Here is a 14,961-nt window from a genome sequence, read left to right as displayed (position 1 = left end):
TAGAATAAAATAAAAAACAACACAAGAGAGAACCACTGACTTCACTTGATCTCTGCCAGTGGCCCCTGTAAGCTGAGGGCACCTTCATCCTAACGCAATCTGGTTTGCAGATTCTGTCAGTTGAACAAGCTGATGCGGTAACTGGAGAGCCGTTAGGCCTGTTTGGTCGCAACAGGGCCTCAGCCGGTGTTTCTGGTCTCATCAGTCTGGCTCCTGTCCTCAGTCGTGTCCACGGGTTAGGAGAGCAGGAACGCAGGGGACCCTCCTGCAGGGCAATAAGGAAAGGAATGTAGGAACTGGCCCTCAGCACCCAGAGGTGCAACAGTGTCAGGAGTGGAGTGATGGGATATCCGGCCCCTCCCTCGCGCTGGCAGAATCTGAGGCCTTTAGAAAATGGGACAGAAAAGTCACAGCTTTAGGGAGTGTCTTCCCTTATTTCTTCGTTCGGCACATTAACAAACGTCACGTTTCATTGAATGGGAAGTCCCTCTTTGACCAAAGGGTAATGCTGTTCTGAAAATTCAGTGTAGGAATGTCAGACGATAGCATGGAATGGAAGCTAAGGAAGCATTTTTTACACATGTCTCCTGTAAAGGTCCTTTTCCTAGTAGCGAGCCTCTTGTTCTAATCATGTGCTCTTTCCCAGACGTCTGTCTGTTGGAAAAATGGCTGCTCTGTGTGGAAATGATTAGCACGCTGCCTCATTTCCTCTGTGGCTGATTTTAAGTTGGCAGCTACTCTTTTCTCTGTGTACATACAGCCTGGCAGGAAAACAAAGTCTTTAGTTTATTTGGGGGGCTGCCTTCCAAGTGTTGCTTATTGCTGAGAAGCTAAACACAGTTGGTTTATGGGTTCACTGCAGCATCCATCTGCCCCCCAGCACACGGGCCCGCATCTTCCCATGCTGTAGCCCAGGGATGCCGGGTTGCAGAAGAAAGGGACGGTATTTTGGCATCTACCTTGATTGAAAAGTTCTGAGGAATTTTCTTTTTCCATCTACAAGAACATATCATCGTGATTATCCTATCATGGCCAGAAAGAGAGCATGATTTTTTACCAAGTAGAGAGGGGGCCACATGAAAACATGCCTTGCAGCTATGGACATACTTGCATTCTCTCAGCCAAGAATGCAATAGAATAAGTGATGGAAGGAGTCAGAGGACAAAGAAAGATGTGCTCCTCCCTGTGGGAACCACAGGTCTCTCTAGCCCATGGAGAGCCCTCCCTGGTTGCCCTTTGCTTGGAATTCATCTGTTCATTCCTAAAGTTTGTGTGGGCCACCTCTGCTGTGCCTGGCACCGTGCTAAGGGCTCAGGACACAGTGGTGACCAGGGGAGAAGGGCTCCAGCTTCATGGCAGTGAGAGCCTACTAGAAGGATGGACACGATAAATAGAAGTCGCTCCATAGTTCCTGTCCCTGTGATTAAACTGGAGGGGCCTATCCAAGGAAGGCTTCTCTGAGGGGTGACATTTAAGCCCAGACCTAAAGGAAGAGCAGTGGCTGGTGGGTAATGCAAAGGGTGGAAGGAGGACACTCGGGACATAAGGACCACGGGGCGTATTGTTAACCCATGTTGTTCATCCACAGTATCTGGCAGAGAAAGGCTGGGAAGCACCAGGGTCTGCCTCTATCTCCCCTGCCCCGGTCCCCTCTGAAGTCCAGTTCTTCACTCATCAGGAGCTTTGGGGCAAATCACAGAAACACTCTGAGCCTCGGCTGTCTTATCTATAAAGTGGGTGATACCTCCCAGGGCGTTGTGAGCCAGAACTAACCCTCTGGTGACTGCAGCCTGGACCGTCGGGTGCTGGGAGCCCTCCTGGGGCCTGGGGCACTGAAGGCCTGGCATCCTTTGTCCACACAGTGCTCCAGGAACTGCAGCGGGGGCTTCCGGATCCGGGAGACTCAGTGCGTGGACAGGGAGCACCGCAGCCTGAGGCCGTTTCACTGCCAGCTCCTGGCCGGCATCCCGCCCCCGCGGAGCATGAGCTGCAACACGGAGCCCTGCGAGGAATGGCAGGTGGAGCCCTGGAGCCAGGTACAGCCCCTCGGGCACCGTCCACATGGCCAGACCACATGCCTGTCTGTGTCCCCACGCGAGTCTAGAGCTCAGGGAAGACCACACCTGCCTGGTGCCGATGACTGGCCGCCATTCAGTGACCCAACGCTGTGTGGGGAGGCTCACCGGGTCCACGACGTGAACTATGCTGTATGGTTCCCACGGTGACACACCAGTGCCTTTATTAGAACCTAGTGTCCCAATGGATATACAGGGGACTTGGGGTCCCTGCTGGGGACACGTACATGGACCATTGTGATGAGAGCCATTTAGATCGGAGCCTCACATGGCTCTCCTGGGCTTCTGCGTCAGGCTGGGCGTGATGGACAGACCCTTTCCGCACAGTATATTTTAGAGTTCCACCTTTCCGTCAAATGTCCAGATAATTGCACAGAGAAAAAGAAGTGTGTGTGTCCGTGTCCTCTGTTTTGTGAGGGTCCAGACCCTGCTAGGTCTTTGTCCTACTTCAACACAGGGAAACAAGGTTACTATTCTTTGGTGAGGTAGGATGATCTAATTTGCCAATAGCAAATGCCTCAGTAGACAAAAATGCTGCTCCCAAATACATCCATGCCTGGTAGGAAAAAGAAAAAAGGAACCCAGCATGTTTTGAGGGTGTCTGTGAGCTAGGCATTTTGCCTACAATATTTGGTTTAATTCTCACAACAGCCAGGATAGTAGGCCTATGAATTCCACTTTATTGGTGAAGACATTGAGACTCAGAGGTTAAGAAGCTTCCATGAGGTCACACAACTAGAAAATAAATTGGTGGACTATTAATTCAAACCTAAGGCAGACTCTTTCCACTGTAGGCCTTAGCCCAGTGGCCATTGAGCAGAGAATGAACTGAGGAAAAAGAGTTAAATTAAGAATATTTGGGTGAACCTACCGGGTGCCAGGGAAGGGAAGGTAGAGAACCACAACTGAAAGATACAGAGTTTGGGTCACACTATGGAGGGTGGATTCCCCTAGAGAGCTGCTTGCTGTCTACTGGGTCAAGCAGCCATGCTGATTTCTCACCCTCTGGGCCAACACCTGGTGTTTTCTGGGACAGCAGCCACCACTGTCCCCTCTTTCTTGTCCTTCCACTGCCCAGCTCTGGAGAGCATGAAGTACCTGCTATTCCCATGCTCGAGGCGTAGGCCCTCGTGTATGCTGAGCCTGATGGTAGCTTCCAGAGTCCTGGAATTGACAGAGGAGCTTAGATTGCCTTGTCGGAGAAATGGCATTTGCAGGTTATCACAGATGAGCAGTTATATCTGCTTTCTGGTTGTGAAAGAGATGTATCCTATATACTTCCTCAGCAGCTTCTGGGAGCCCCCATCATGCACCTGTTCCCAGGGCCTTCTACCACCCTCCTTCTAAATGTCTCTGTTCTGAGCAAACCACCAAGTTGGAAGTCTTCCCTCCTAGGCTCCGAGCAGTGAAGGTGGAAAATGCAAAAGTCAGTTGAATACGTCCTCGGAGCCATTGAGGGACTAGACATATTAGGTGCTTTCCTGAGCCGCCATGATGCTGCTCTGGCCACACACACTGTCTAATGCCACACGGGAATGTCAGTGGAGTCAGCCAGCCCAGACTGCTTGCAGCTGTGGGAACGTGTCTGCTCCAGTGGGTGGCAAACTTCAGCATGCTTCAGAATCACCTGGAGGGTTTGCTCCCGCACGGATGTCTAGACCCCCACCCCCAGAGTTTCCAATTCAGAGGTCTGGGGTGGGGCGTGAAATTTTTCATTTCTAACAACTCAGAAGATGCTGCTGCTGCTGGTCTGGTGACCACACCTCAAGAACCACTGGTTTATTTCTTCTTCATCCCTTTCACCTGGAGATTACACGGCCAGGCGGTCCTGAATCTCTATGCCCATGTGTAGGTACACACACGGATCACAAATGTGGGGTTACTCTCCTCTCCTCATGGAGTTAAAAATGGAGTGAATAAATGTCTTTTCAATATGTCTTGAAAAGTCCATGTTGACTCTCAAAGTTGGAACATTGTGGAAGCAATAGATTGGTTCTTTTATTGAGCAGAAAGGGCTAATTGTATATAATTTGCATTTTCCATGGTACCACCATACACATAGTGCCTGACATGATATGGGCAAGATGTTGACACCCATCATTGTTTTGTGTTGTGTGTTTTTTGTTACCAAATGATAATTAACATTCTTCAAAGTACTCAAAGTGCTTTTCAAAGATTCTTGGTGAATTATTTAATTTCCTCCCAAAATTTTTAGGCAGAGGAGACAATATGTCTTGTAAAATTATTTTAGTGAGCAAAAAGCTGACACGTTTTAGAGTTGTATCTGTTGAGGAACCAACTTGTCATTTCAGATTTACTTTGTGAGCATTATAGCCAGTGCATCAGAACCCTGAGCAAACTTACTAACTTGCCTATTCAGAATAGACACACATGTAATTCACAGCTTTATGCAGCAGGAAAAGAAGCTGAATCCCATTTTAACAGGAGATGAACAAACTTGTATTGCAAATGCGCGTGCTCACAGCTAATCATAATGAAAATGTCTACATTTTACATTTCCGTTTCTAGACACTGGGGCCAGAAGGCAAAACACAGATAACAACGTCCATTCTGGAATGACTTATTTCGAATTTTAACCAAAATTCCTTCTGTTGACATATTTTACATGGAGCTATTTGGCATCTTCTGCTTTTTTCTCCTCCTCTTATCCTCAGAATTTCCTTTGTGTCCTTCCTTCTCTCTCATTTGGTTTCCCCACTGGTATTTGAAGGGACTGAGTGGTCGTAAGGAACTTGTAACAGAGGCTCAGATTCCAGTACAGATACTAATATTCTAAGTAACACTGCACACGACAAAAGTGACCATAGAAAGTTCTTCCCTTCTCACTGCAGACGTCTCCGTGTGATTTTCTTTTTTTGTTTGTTTGTTTGTTTGTTTTAATTTTGTTCTATTGCTTAAAATATTATAAAGAATAGTACATATGTCTCCTTTTTTTTCCCTCCTTGACCTTCCCCCGGCCTCCCCTCCCCCGTAATGTCTTGTGTCCATTGGTTATGCTTATACCTAACCTGTCCCTGTTGTATATTAGTGCTCCAGGTCCTGTGGAGGCGGAGTGCAGGAGAGAGGTGTGGCCTGTCCGAGAGGCCTCTGTGATTGGGCACAACGGCCGGTGTCTACTGCCCCCTGCAACCAGCACCCCTGTTGTCACTGGGCCACGGGGAACTGGGACCTGGTAAGAGTCAGTTGTGTTCTCTTCGTATCTTTAGTCTAAAAAAAAAGCATTTGTTTTCTTTAGTTTCAAAAGAACATATAGTCATTGTAAATGTTCAGGGTGTCCACTGACAGTGTGTCTCTATATGTTTTAGAGCTAGTATCCTTCTCCTAATATACCTCTAAGTCTGCTAAGGTTGACCCAGAGCTGACATGGTGGTCAATGTTTGCTGTCCTGAGTTCAGAAGAGAAACAGATCAAAGATTTTCAAAAGATGAAGATCAAATACCAAACTATCCAGAGGCACAAAGCCTAAGGAAAGGCACTTCTGGCCTGAACGTCTGTGATCCTCTGCCTTTTCTTAGTGCAAATGGGACTCGCATGTGCCCTGGAGCTTGAGGCTTAGCCTAACGAGCTCCAGGCCTCTTGTCCTCTGCTGATCAGTTTGCCATGTGGCAGCCAGCTGTATGGAGAGACAAGGAAAAGAATTAAACTGGAAAGGAGGAAAGGATTTCTTATTCAAAGTTGTTTTTTTTTTTAAATATATTTTATTGATTTTCCACAGAGAGAGGAAGGGAGAGAGATAGAGAGTTAGAAACATCGACGAGAGAGAAACATCGATCAGCTGCCTCCTGCACATCTCCCACTGGGGATGTGCCCGCAACCCAGGCACATGCCCTTGACCGGAATCGAACCTGGGACCCTTCAGTCCACAGGCCGACGCTCTATCCACTGAGCCAAACCGGTCTCGGCTCAAAGTTGTTTTATTGTATAAATAAAACTATCAGTGATACTGAAAATGAAATAGAATTCTTCCATAGACAGATTCAGTGGTCACTCTGACTTGTCTTATCCTGGATTCTCTAGAAAATAAAGCCTTGAGGCAAAATTAATCACTTTATTAGGAAATACAATGCCCAGGAAGCAGATGTGATAGGAAAAAAGGAAGGAAACAGGGAACAGGGAAATCAGATACGAACTGGTGCACTCCCAGCCTGACCTTGCCCGGTGTCTGGACCAGTTGATCACCCATCCTCAAAAGGCCTTATAAAAGCCCTATGCACTGCTGCCTCTTAGGGAAGTTTGTCCAGAGGCAGGAAGAGAGAAGTCTACTGGAATGGGTCAAAGCTCTCCCCTCAATTGGCTAATACCCCCCATTGCCCTGAGTTAGTCAATGGGCAAGTCCCACCGTGTCTCGTATATCATTGACAACGAGAAAGCAAATGGCAAATGGCAGTAGTTCATCTTTTCGTGGCTGAGAAGTATTCCATTGCAGTATGTACCACATCTTCTTTATCCAGTCCTCTGTTGAAGGACACTTAGGTTGATTCCATGTCTTGGATGTTGTGAAAATAATTTTGCAATAAACCTAGGGGTCCATATATCTTTACAAGTAAGTATTTACAAGTTTTTCGGATAGGTACCCAGAATTTTAAAAGCATATATATGGTAAATTCAGACATTTTCTTACATGCCCAGGAATCATCTTGTCTAAGCTGCTTTTACAGGCCAGCAAACCTCCCTTCTGCCTGCCGGTGGCCACCTCATGACCTTACCATGGAGCCTTACCTGTTAGCATGGCTTGAGACCTCACGTGGTCTAGCTCGGTCCATTCCACATTCTTTCTCCATCCCACTGTGGTTTTCCTCTCCCACCTCTCTTTTTATCCTGCTCTCAACTTTCTTTGTAGCTCTGTACGCTTTCCTCACATGTGATTTCCAGCCCCAGATCAAAGCTAGTTCAAAGAAACTCGGTTGCCAAGAAACCAGGGCCCAAATAGACTTTCTTTTTTCTATTTTACACATAATTCAACCTCTGTACACATTCTACTGAGAACCCAATAGTAAATTAAGCCCACTTCAGTCCACACAATCTGTAATATGGATTCCTCCTAAGTTCACATCTCCACATTATTAGTGCCTTTGATTAATGATTCTGTGGCTCCAAAATGTGTCCTGAGGCTTTCTACTTGACCACGGTGGGTTGGAGGCGTTCAGCTGAGTTCCCCTGGTGAGTCTGGGGAAGAATTCTGATTTTCCATGTGCCCCACTCTTTCAGTGCACAGCTTCCTGTGGGGGTGGCTTTCAGAAGAGGACTGTCCACTGTGTTTCCTCAGAGGACAATAGAACTGAAGGTCAAGACCAATGCCAGTGTGACCATGAACCCAGACCTCCCGAACTCCAAGAGTGCAACCAGCAGGCCTGCAGGAAGAGTGCTGGTGAGTGGAGGGCTTTGCTCAGGGGGAGAGCTTTTCACAGTAAGTTGTCCTGCATGACTTGATTCCTGGGTCGCTGCAGTCCCCTTTACTGAGCTGGGAACTTAATGTTGAAAGGCCAGCCGGCATCGCTGGGAGGAAGCAGTCTGACTTGGTGAGGTGTGACTCTGATTCCTTAAGGGGTTGTCTCATCCATTTTCCTAAAGCCCATTCACACTGTCATCCCACATGGATGAGAATCACTTCTCCTTCCTCAAAGACTTTTCAGAGATGCTCCCGCCTTCTCAGAACCCCAGTCGTGTACTGCATGGCCCTCTGGCACTCCAGCACCCTGCCTTAGGTTCCACAGGAACTGACTCTGAGATGCAGGTCTGTGTGCAAGGGATGAATTAAGAAAACACTCTTGGGAAGGACCATTCGGTGAGTGCGGGAAGCAAGACAGAAAGGAAGCCCAACCAGGCTGCCATCGCCGGCCCAGTCCTCGCTTCAGCCTCGTCTCCTGGGGGAGCTCCAGGGTGCAAGGTCTGTCTCAGTTGTCTGTCACACGCTCCAGCAGCTTTCTCTCTCCACCTAGAAAGCCTTAAGTGCCTGCAAATTCACTTCCCCTGGGGTAGCTGAAGAGTGTGGGGGTGTGACAGTGCAGCTCACTGGCTTCAGGAGCTGGACTGAGACAGAACTTGCACTCTGGAGCTCCCCGTGGAACCAGGCTGAAGTGAGGACTGTGCCGGAGATGGCAGCTGGTGGTGCTTCCTCCCTTCCTGTCTTGCTTCCCATGCGCTCCCTTAGTGGTCTTCCCTGGGAGTGCGTTCTTAATGAATCCCTTGACACAAACTTGCACTCAGAGTCTATTCCTGCACGACCTAAGGCCACCAGGTTAGATTATCATACCCAGAATACATAGAGAACTCATACAACTCAGCAACCACAGAAACAAACCATCTGATTTTAAAAGGGACAGAGGACCTGAATAGACACTTACCCAAGGAAGACACACTGATGGCCAACAGATATATAAAAAGATGCTAAACATCACTGGCTATAAGGGAAATGAACATCATAAACGACAATGAGATACTACTTCATATTTGTTAGAATGGCTATTATCAAAAAGACAAGAAATAAGTGTTGGAAAGGATGTGGAGAAAATGGAACTCTCGTACGCAACTGGTGGGAGTGTAAATTGGCACAGCCACTATGGAAAAGTGTATGGAGGTTTCTCAAAATAATTAAGAACAGGGCTACCATATGACCCAGCAATCCCTCTTCTGGTTGTCTACCAGAAAAACAAATTGTAAAGATACAGGTACCCCTATGTTCGTTGCAGCATCATTTACAATAGCCAAGCCATGGAGCAAAGAACCTAAGTACCTTTTGACAGATGAATGGATTTAAAAAATGATAACTGATAATACTAGGTGTATGTATACAATGGAATGGAACTCAGCCATAAAATGATGAAATATTTCCATTTTCCACAACATGGGTGGATATTGAGAGGACTATGCTAAGTGAAATAAGTCAAGTGGAAAATGACAAGACCTGAGTGATTTCACTCATATGTAGGATATTTTAAAAAGCAACAAACCAACAAATGAAAAAGGAAAAAGTTCATAGATACAGAACACAGAATGATATTTATCAGAAGTGAAGGGCAGTGGGGGAGGATATATATGGTGATAAAAGGAGATGCCTTTGGGTGTTGGGCACACAACAGAGTACACAGATGTCATATTATAAAGGTACACACCTGAAACTTATAGGATGTTATTATTAACCAATTTCACCCCCAATAAACTTAATTTAAAAATAAGATGTTGAGGCAATGGAATCCTTCTATGTTGCTTTGACTTTATCTAATTGAAGAAGCAACACAGTCTTGGTTGAACATGCCTAGTATTATCAGTTATTTTAAAATTATATGTAGATTCTCTTACTGTCTTACTGCTGAATAATATAATGTTCGATAATCAAAACTGGGTTAAATGCATTCCTGGTAGTTTTATCTTGAATTCAAACACTGAAGAGATGGTAACTAACAGTTGGCTGGCAAAGGGTGGAAATAATGAATTCCATTCGCCAACAATTATCAGGGCACAGAGTTAATTATTAACTTCTCTTGAAAGCAGAGCCACACTTACTCATGGGAGAAACATATGAAAGAGCAGCTGTAAGAAATTTCTCAATTGAAAAGCCACCCACCCACCCTGTCTGCTGTGCCCTCTGAAATGCTTTGAAAATAAGTCATTCAATGCCTAGGTCCTTGTCAGCCATCCAGCCATCACAGTAAATATACCCCCTGTGTCCATCTTGTAAGATCGGGCATGAGTTCATGTAAAGTTTGTTCTCCTCCAGGCCTTTGCACTTTTTTTGGGTGCCATCTAACTTGTTAATGAATTCAAATCTAATTCAAAATAACCATTTCTGTAGTAGGGACTCTAAAAACCCTTTAAATGTATCTGGGCTAAGAAATAAAACATCAGAAATTTCATTCAGAATTATTTACTATCACCTATATTCTATGCATTACATTTGTAATTATTAAAAACCAAAGAAAAAAATCTTATGCATTCTATTCCTGGGTATTTTTTGTTTTAATTTGGGGAGTGAGGGGTACAGAGAGCAAGAAAAATAATGAGGAAAGTAACAGGGACAGTACTTAGACCCAAAGTTGATACAAATGAACATCTGAACCAGCAAACTTCCTATTGGAGAATATTCTTGATGAATAGGATTTCGTTCAGTAATTCATTCAGCAAATAGTGTTGATAATGGCCTATGTCTCAGGCAAGTGTTAAAAACCAAGGGTACAGAATAAGTAGGACAATCCCTGGCTTCAAGAACCCAATATCTTACAGAAACTGTATTTGTCAACAACATTGAAATTGATTTTCAACTTTCTTTTGTGGGCAAACTATTATCCTTTCAATCTGTACACAGCTGACAGCAAGGAAACATGCTTATACTAGTAACTGTCCCTTTAAATTTCCAAGTATGCTTTCTGTTGAACAGGCAAAGGCAAATGGGGCTCTCCTCTCCAAGTTACCCCTAGTTATAAGCATTGTGTATGGTTCGGCTGGAATCCAGTTGGCTGATGAATACAACGAGCCTCATTGTTTTACAATAATAATGAGAACAGATGCAATTCAGCGATGTCATGATGTTGGGCTCATAGTCATTGCCTAAATGAGCTGCTAAACATAGGCTGGCACATAGGGTCCAATATAGGCCACCACGGCACTCCACTCTTCCTTCCAGCCCCCTGCTCTCAAACAGGAGGCTCCCAGGACTCTGCATGTGCCCAGGGCTCTTGAGGACCATTTGTGAGACCCTGGAAGGAACCGCAGAGAATTATGTTAAGTGAAATAAGTCGGACAGAGCAAGACAAACACCGTATGATTTTATGTATATGTGGAATCTAAAAAGACAACACAGATGATCCAACCAAATGAAACAGAAACGAACTCATAGATGCAAAGAACACGCTGATGGTTGCCAGAGGGGAGGGGTTTGAGCAGGAAAAGGGAAAGAGGATTAAGAAATAGGAACTGCCCGTTATAAAATAAGGCACAGGGACGCAGTGGGCAGCACAGGGAATAGGGCCAGTATTACCATAATAACTACATACGATGACAGGTGGGCACTAGACTCATTGAGGGGAGCACTTTGTGAGGCATATAAACGTGGGCTCACTATGTTGTACACCTAAAACTAATATAACATTGTATGTCGGCTTTAATTAAAAATAATTTTTTAAGGCAAAAAGGAAATAAAAGGCCAGGCCAGCGTGGTTCAGTGGTTGAGTGTCGACCCATGAACCAAGAGGTCATCAGTTTGGTTCCCAGTCGGGACACATGCCCGGGTTTCAGGCTTGATCCCTCAGAGGGGGTGTGCAGAAGGCAGCCAATCAATGATGTTTCTCTCTCATCGATGTTTCTATCTATCTCTCTCCCTTCCTCTCTCTCTAAAAATCAATAAAAACATTTAAAGTAAAATAAATATTTCCAAATCAGGTCATATTCACAGTTATCAATGATAAGGATTTCAACTTTGGAAGACACAAGTCAACCCACAACAGGGTTAAAATGTGGGGGTCTGCAGGAGGCCCTTTTTGTAATGGAAGACACCCTTGAGAGAGATCACTCTTTAGCCCTTAGAGGAAAGGCTTACCCGTACGAACAGAACAGTCCCGGTTAGAGCGTAGCGCCGCATTTGAGCAAACGATACGGTAATGACACCACTCCAGAGACTGGGATAGCAGAGGTCTGCGTGACCCACCATGGCCACAAGAAGCTCTGTGGAGAGAGGGGTGTAAGCGGAGATTTCACCCCGCTCTGTCTTCCTCTCTGGACGTAGCCCCAGGGCACTCACATACTCATGGCAAAAGGAATGTGGAGCAAAGAGCTACCAGGAATGCACCTGCTCCGTCCACCATCCAGAGGCTTCAGGAGAGGCTGGGCAGCCTCACCCAGGCTCCACGCTGAGCTCAGTTCCCAAACCAGAAGCTTGGGAAGGAACCCTTCCCTTGTGCTGCACAGCAGCCCACGTGACACACGGCCCAGGCCCCATGGAGAAGTGGGCTGTGGGGAGGCGGAGGGTGGCGGGGGGGAGGGCATGGGAGACAGGGAGCTCACATTTTCTTCCACAATAGGAATACTTGGCCGAAACATGTGCTCGTCCTCAGATGCCAGCACATGCACCGAAGTTCCTGGGGGGTTTTAGGAGAGACGGGTTGCCATGACAAGTGTAAGAAGAGGCCTGAAGAAGAAAAGAGTGAGCAAGGAAGAGGCCTGGGCTTCCAGGAGCATTACATGTTACCTATTGTCAAGGGCACTTAAAATCTGCTTGCAAAATGGAATTTGAGAGATAATAGAAGCTGTTGATTTCTCCACAAAAAATAAACAAACAAAAAGCAAGGCATCGTGGAGGGAATGATGTGTCCTGAAGAGAGAAAAATAATTTTTTTGCCTTTATGACCTCTGAGTGGGAAAGCAGAAAGAGGCAAAGATATTGTTACAGATTTAGAGTAACGAGGGTATTTCCTGAATTTCTACTTCTATCTACAGTTCTATTCACAAAGGACAGAAGCCTGTGTGTGAAGAAGCTTTTCTCCGGGACTATTCAAGTTTTTTCTGTGAAGGAGAAAGACAGACACCCAGAGCTCACAGAGGCACTCAAGCCAATTTTGAAACAATTTCGCGTTCTAGAAACACAATCTGTGACTTGGACCTTAATTAATTCCTTTCAGACCTGGAGTCTGTGGGCAGTCTGAGTCTCAGCTAGAGTGTGTGGTGGTAGCTCCTGAGAAATCTAGTCAAATTCGCTGCTTTGTGTCTGAGGAAAGCAGCACACACACACACACACACACACACACACACACACACACAGGCCATATTAAGGAGCTTCTTGCCCAGAGCTAGTTAGAAGGGAACAAGGGTTAGAACCCAGGTGATGAATTACACACTTGTCATGGGCATTATCTGTGTATCTGATGCCTTCATCTCCATGTGTAGTTCTGGAGGCAGGGACCACATTACTCACTGCTGAGCGATGCTCAGAGAGCGTTGGTTAGTTGGTTGACCGGGTGATTGCGGGTGCTCTGATGGCATGACTACTAAAAGCCAGAGCCGTAGGGCCCGTGCAGCCTGTGTCCAGATCCGGCTGTGCCGCTTGTCAGCCGGATGACATTGTGCCAGTTCTTCACCCCTGGAGGTCTTACATCTCGCATTTGCAAAGCAGAAAGAATCACTGTGCTTATCTGACAGCACTGCTGTGAAGAGGAAATGAAGCAGTGCCCGTAACACACTGCATTCAGCTGTCGCATAGCAAGGCTGTGCAGCAAAACAGCTCTGCACTCAGGGCCTTAAACTGCACTCATGTACTTTTTGTTCAGCCTCCACAGGTCAGCCAAAGTGCAGCTGATCGAGCCAGGCCTTCCTTGGCCTTGGCCGCAAGCTGGAGGTAGGGTTGAGGCCGGCTTCGTAAGTCTCTCATCCTCCTTGGCTCAGTGCCTGCAGGAGCCATGTCCTCATGGTGATGGCCAACACCCATCAGGGCAGGGCCACCCCTCCCCACATCCCAAGGCCCCACCGGGATCACGTCTCCTGGCGTCCCATTGCCCAAAGCAAGTCAGAGAGCTGACTCCACAGTGCAGAAGCAGAGAAGTATTTACTTATCACCCACCTGGCAGCCCGGCAAGGGTGGGAGTGTTTAACACTCTACAGGGGTGAAGGCTTACAACTGACGATTCCCTTTAACACGGATACTTCACACAACGCCTGACACATAACCAGTGGATGTCCACTATTATGATGAACTAGAGGCCTGGTGCACGCACGAAAATTCGTGCAAGAGTAGGCCTTCCGCCAAAACCGGTTTGGCTCAGTGGATAGAGCGTCGGCTTGCGGACTGAAAGGTCCCAGGTTCGATTCCGGTCAAGGGCATGTACCTGGGTTGCGGGCACCTCCCCAGTAGGAGATGTGCAGGAGGCAGCTGATCAATGTTTCTCTCTCATCGATGTTTCTACCTCTCTATCTCTCTCCCTTCCTCTCTGTAAAAAATCAATAAAATATATTTAAAAAAAAAAAAAAAAAAAAGAGTAGGCCTTCCTTCCTCTGGCTGCCGGCACCAGCTTCCCTCCGGCACCGGCTTCCCTCCGGCACCCGGGACCCGGCTGCTTCCTTCCAGACACCCGCAGGCACCTGGGACCTGGGCTCGCTTCCCTCTGGCCCCGGCTTCATCAGGAAGGATGTCCAGAATGGCGTTCAGTCTAATTAGCATATTGCCCTTTTATGATTATAGGTTGTTAAGGAGCCTTTCTTGGTTCACGTATGAATGAACAGCAGTTGTGCTCATTCACTGACAAGGATAACTGTCAGCACTTCCTAAATGCGTTTCTCCCTCCGCAGATGTGCTGTGCACCAAGGACAACTTATCAGCGGGTTTCTGCCAGACTCTGAGAGCCATGAAGAAGTGTTCTGTGCCCACTGTGCGGGCTCAGTGCTGCCTCTCCTGCGCCCCGGCACACGGGGTCCACGCCCGAAGGCCAAGGAAGCCACAGCTGCTCCAGAACCCCAAAGCGCTCTAAGTCCAGGAGAGAGCCGCCACCATCGCCCGCCGCAGCCTGCTGACGTGCCCCTCTGCTAACCCAGGAACCACTCCAGGAAGTGTTCCTCTGTGCACTTCAGGTCCAACTTTGCGCCATAACAAAACGAAATCCGCTGTGTCCCACTCGCCACACAATGCCCCTCGCAGGAGGGCTGGGCCCCGAACACTTGCCGCTCCCTGATCAGCAGGGGGACACCCGGGAGAATTAGGCCGCTCCTGGCTCAGCTCCTGGGACAGGTGCCAGGTTAGGCAAGTCTGTGAAATGATGTCTCTTTTTCATCCTTCAAAGAGAAAAACAAAGAGGCCAGGTTTTTCCCAGACTACCTCAAAGAACCAGGAAACAGAGCCACACTGATCCAGGGAACAAAGAATCTTGTTAGTGGATCTTGGTAGAAT

At 47.0% G+C, this 14,961-nt stretch overlaps 1 protein-coding gene across 1 annotated transcript in view; it reads left to right on the top strand.

Annotated features, from left to right (window-relative positions):
* Positions 1-14,545, top strand: part of ADAMTS12 (ADAM metallopeptidase with thrombospondin type 1 motif 12) — a gene marked incomplete at both ends in the record, with an annotated part of 181,821 nt that extends 167,276 nt beyond the window's left edge. The window contains 4 exons of the mRNA XM_081090333.1: positions 1,863-2,036; positions 5,125-5,268; positions 7,305-7,464; positions 14,367-14,545. Coding sequence (XP_080946459.1) covers positions 1,863-2,036; positions 5,125-5,268; positions 7,305-7,464; positions 14,367-14,545 — 657 coding nt within the window. The remainder of the gene's footprint in view (positions 1-1,862; positions 2,037-5,124; positions 5,269-7,304; positions 7,465-14,366) is intronic.
* Positions 14,546-14,961: the final 416 nt, after the last annotated feature.

Source organism: Myotis nattereri (assembly GCF_964212035.1).
Source record: "Myotis nattereri genome assembly, chromosome: 4".
NCBI lineage: Eukaryota > Metazoa > Chordata > Mammalia > Chiroptera > Vespertilionidae > Myotis > Myotis nattereri.
The sequence above is the reverse complement of the archived record's forward strand: the minus strand, read 5'-3'. Positions and strand labels throughout refer to the sequence as shown.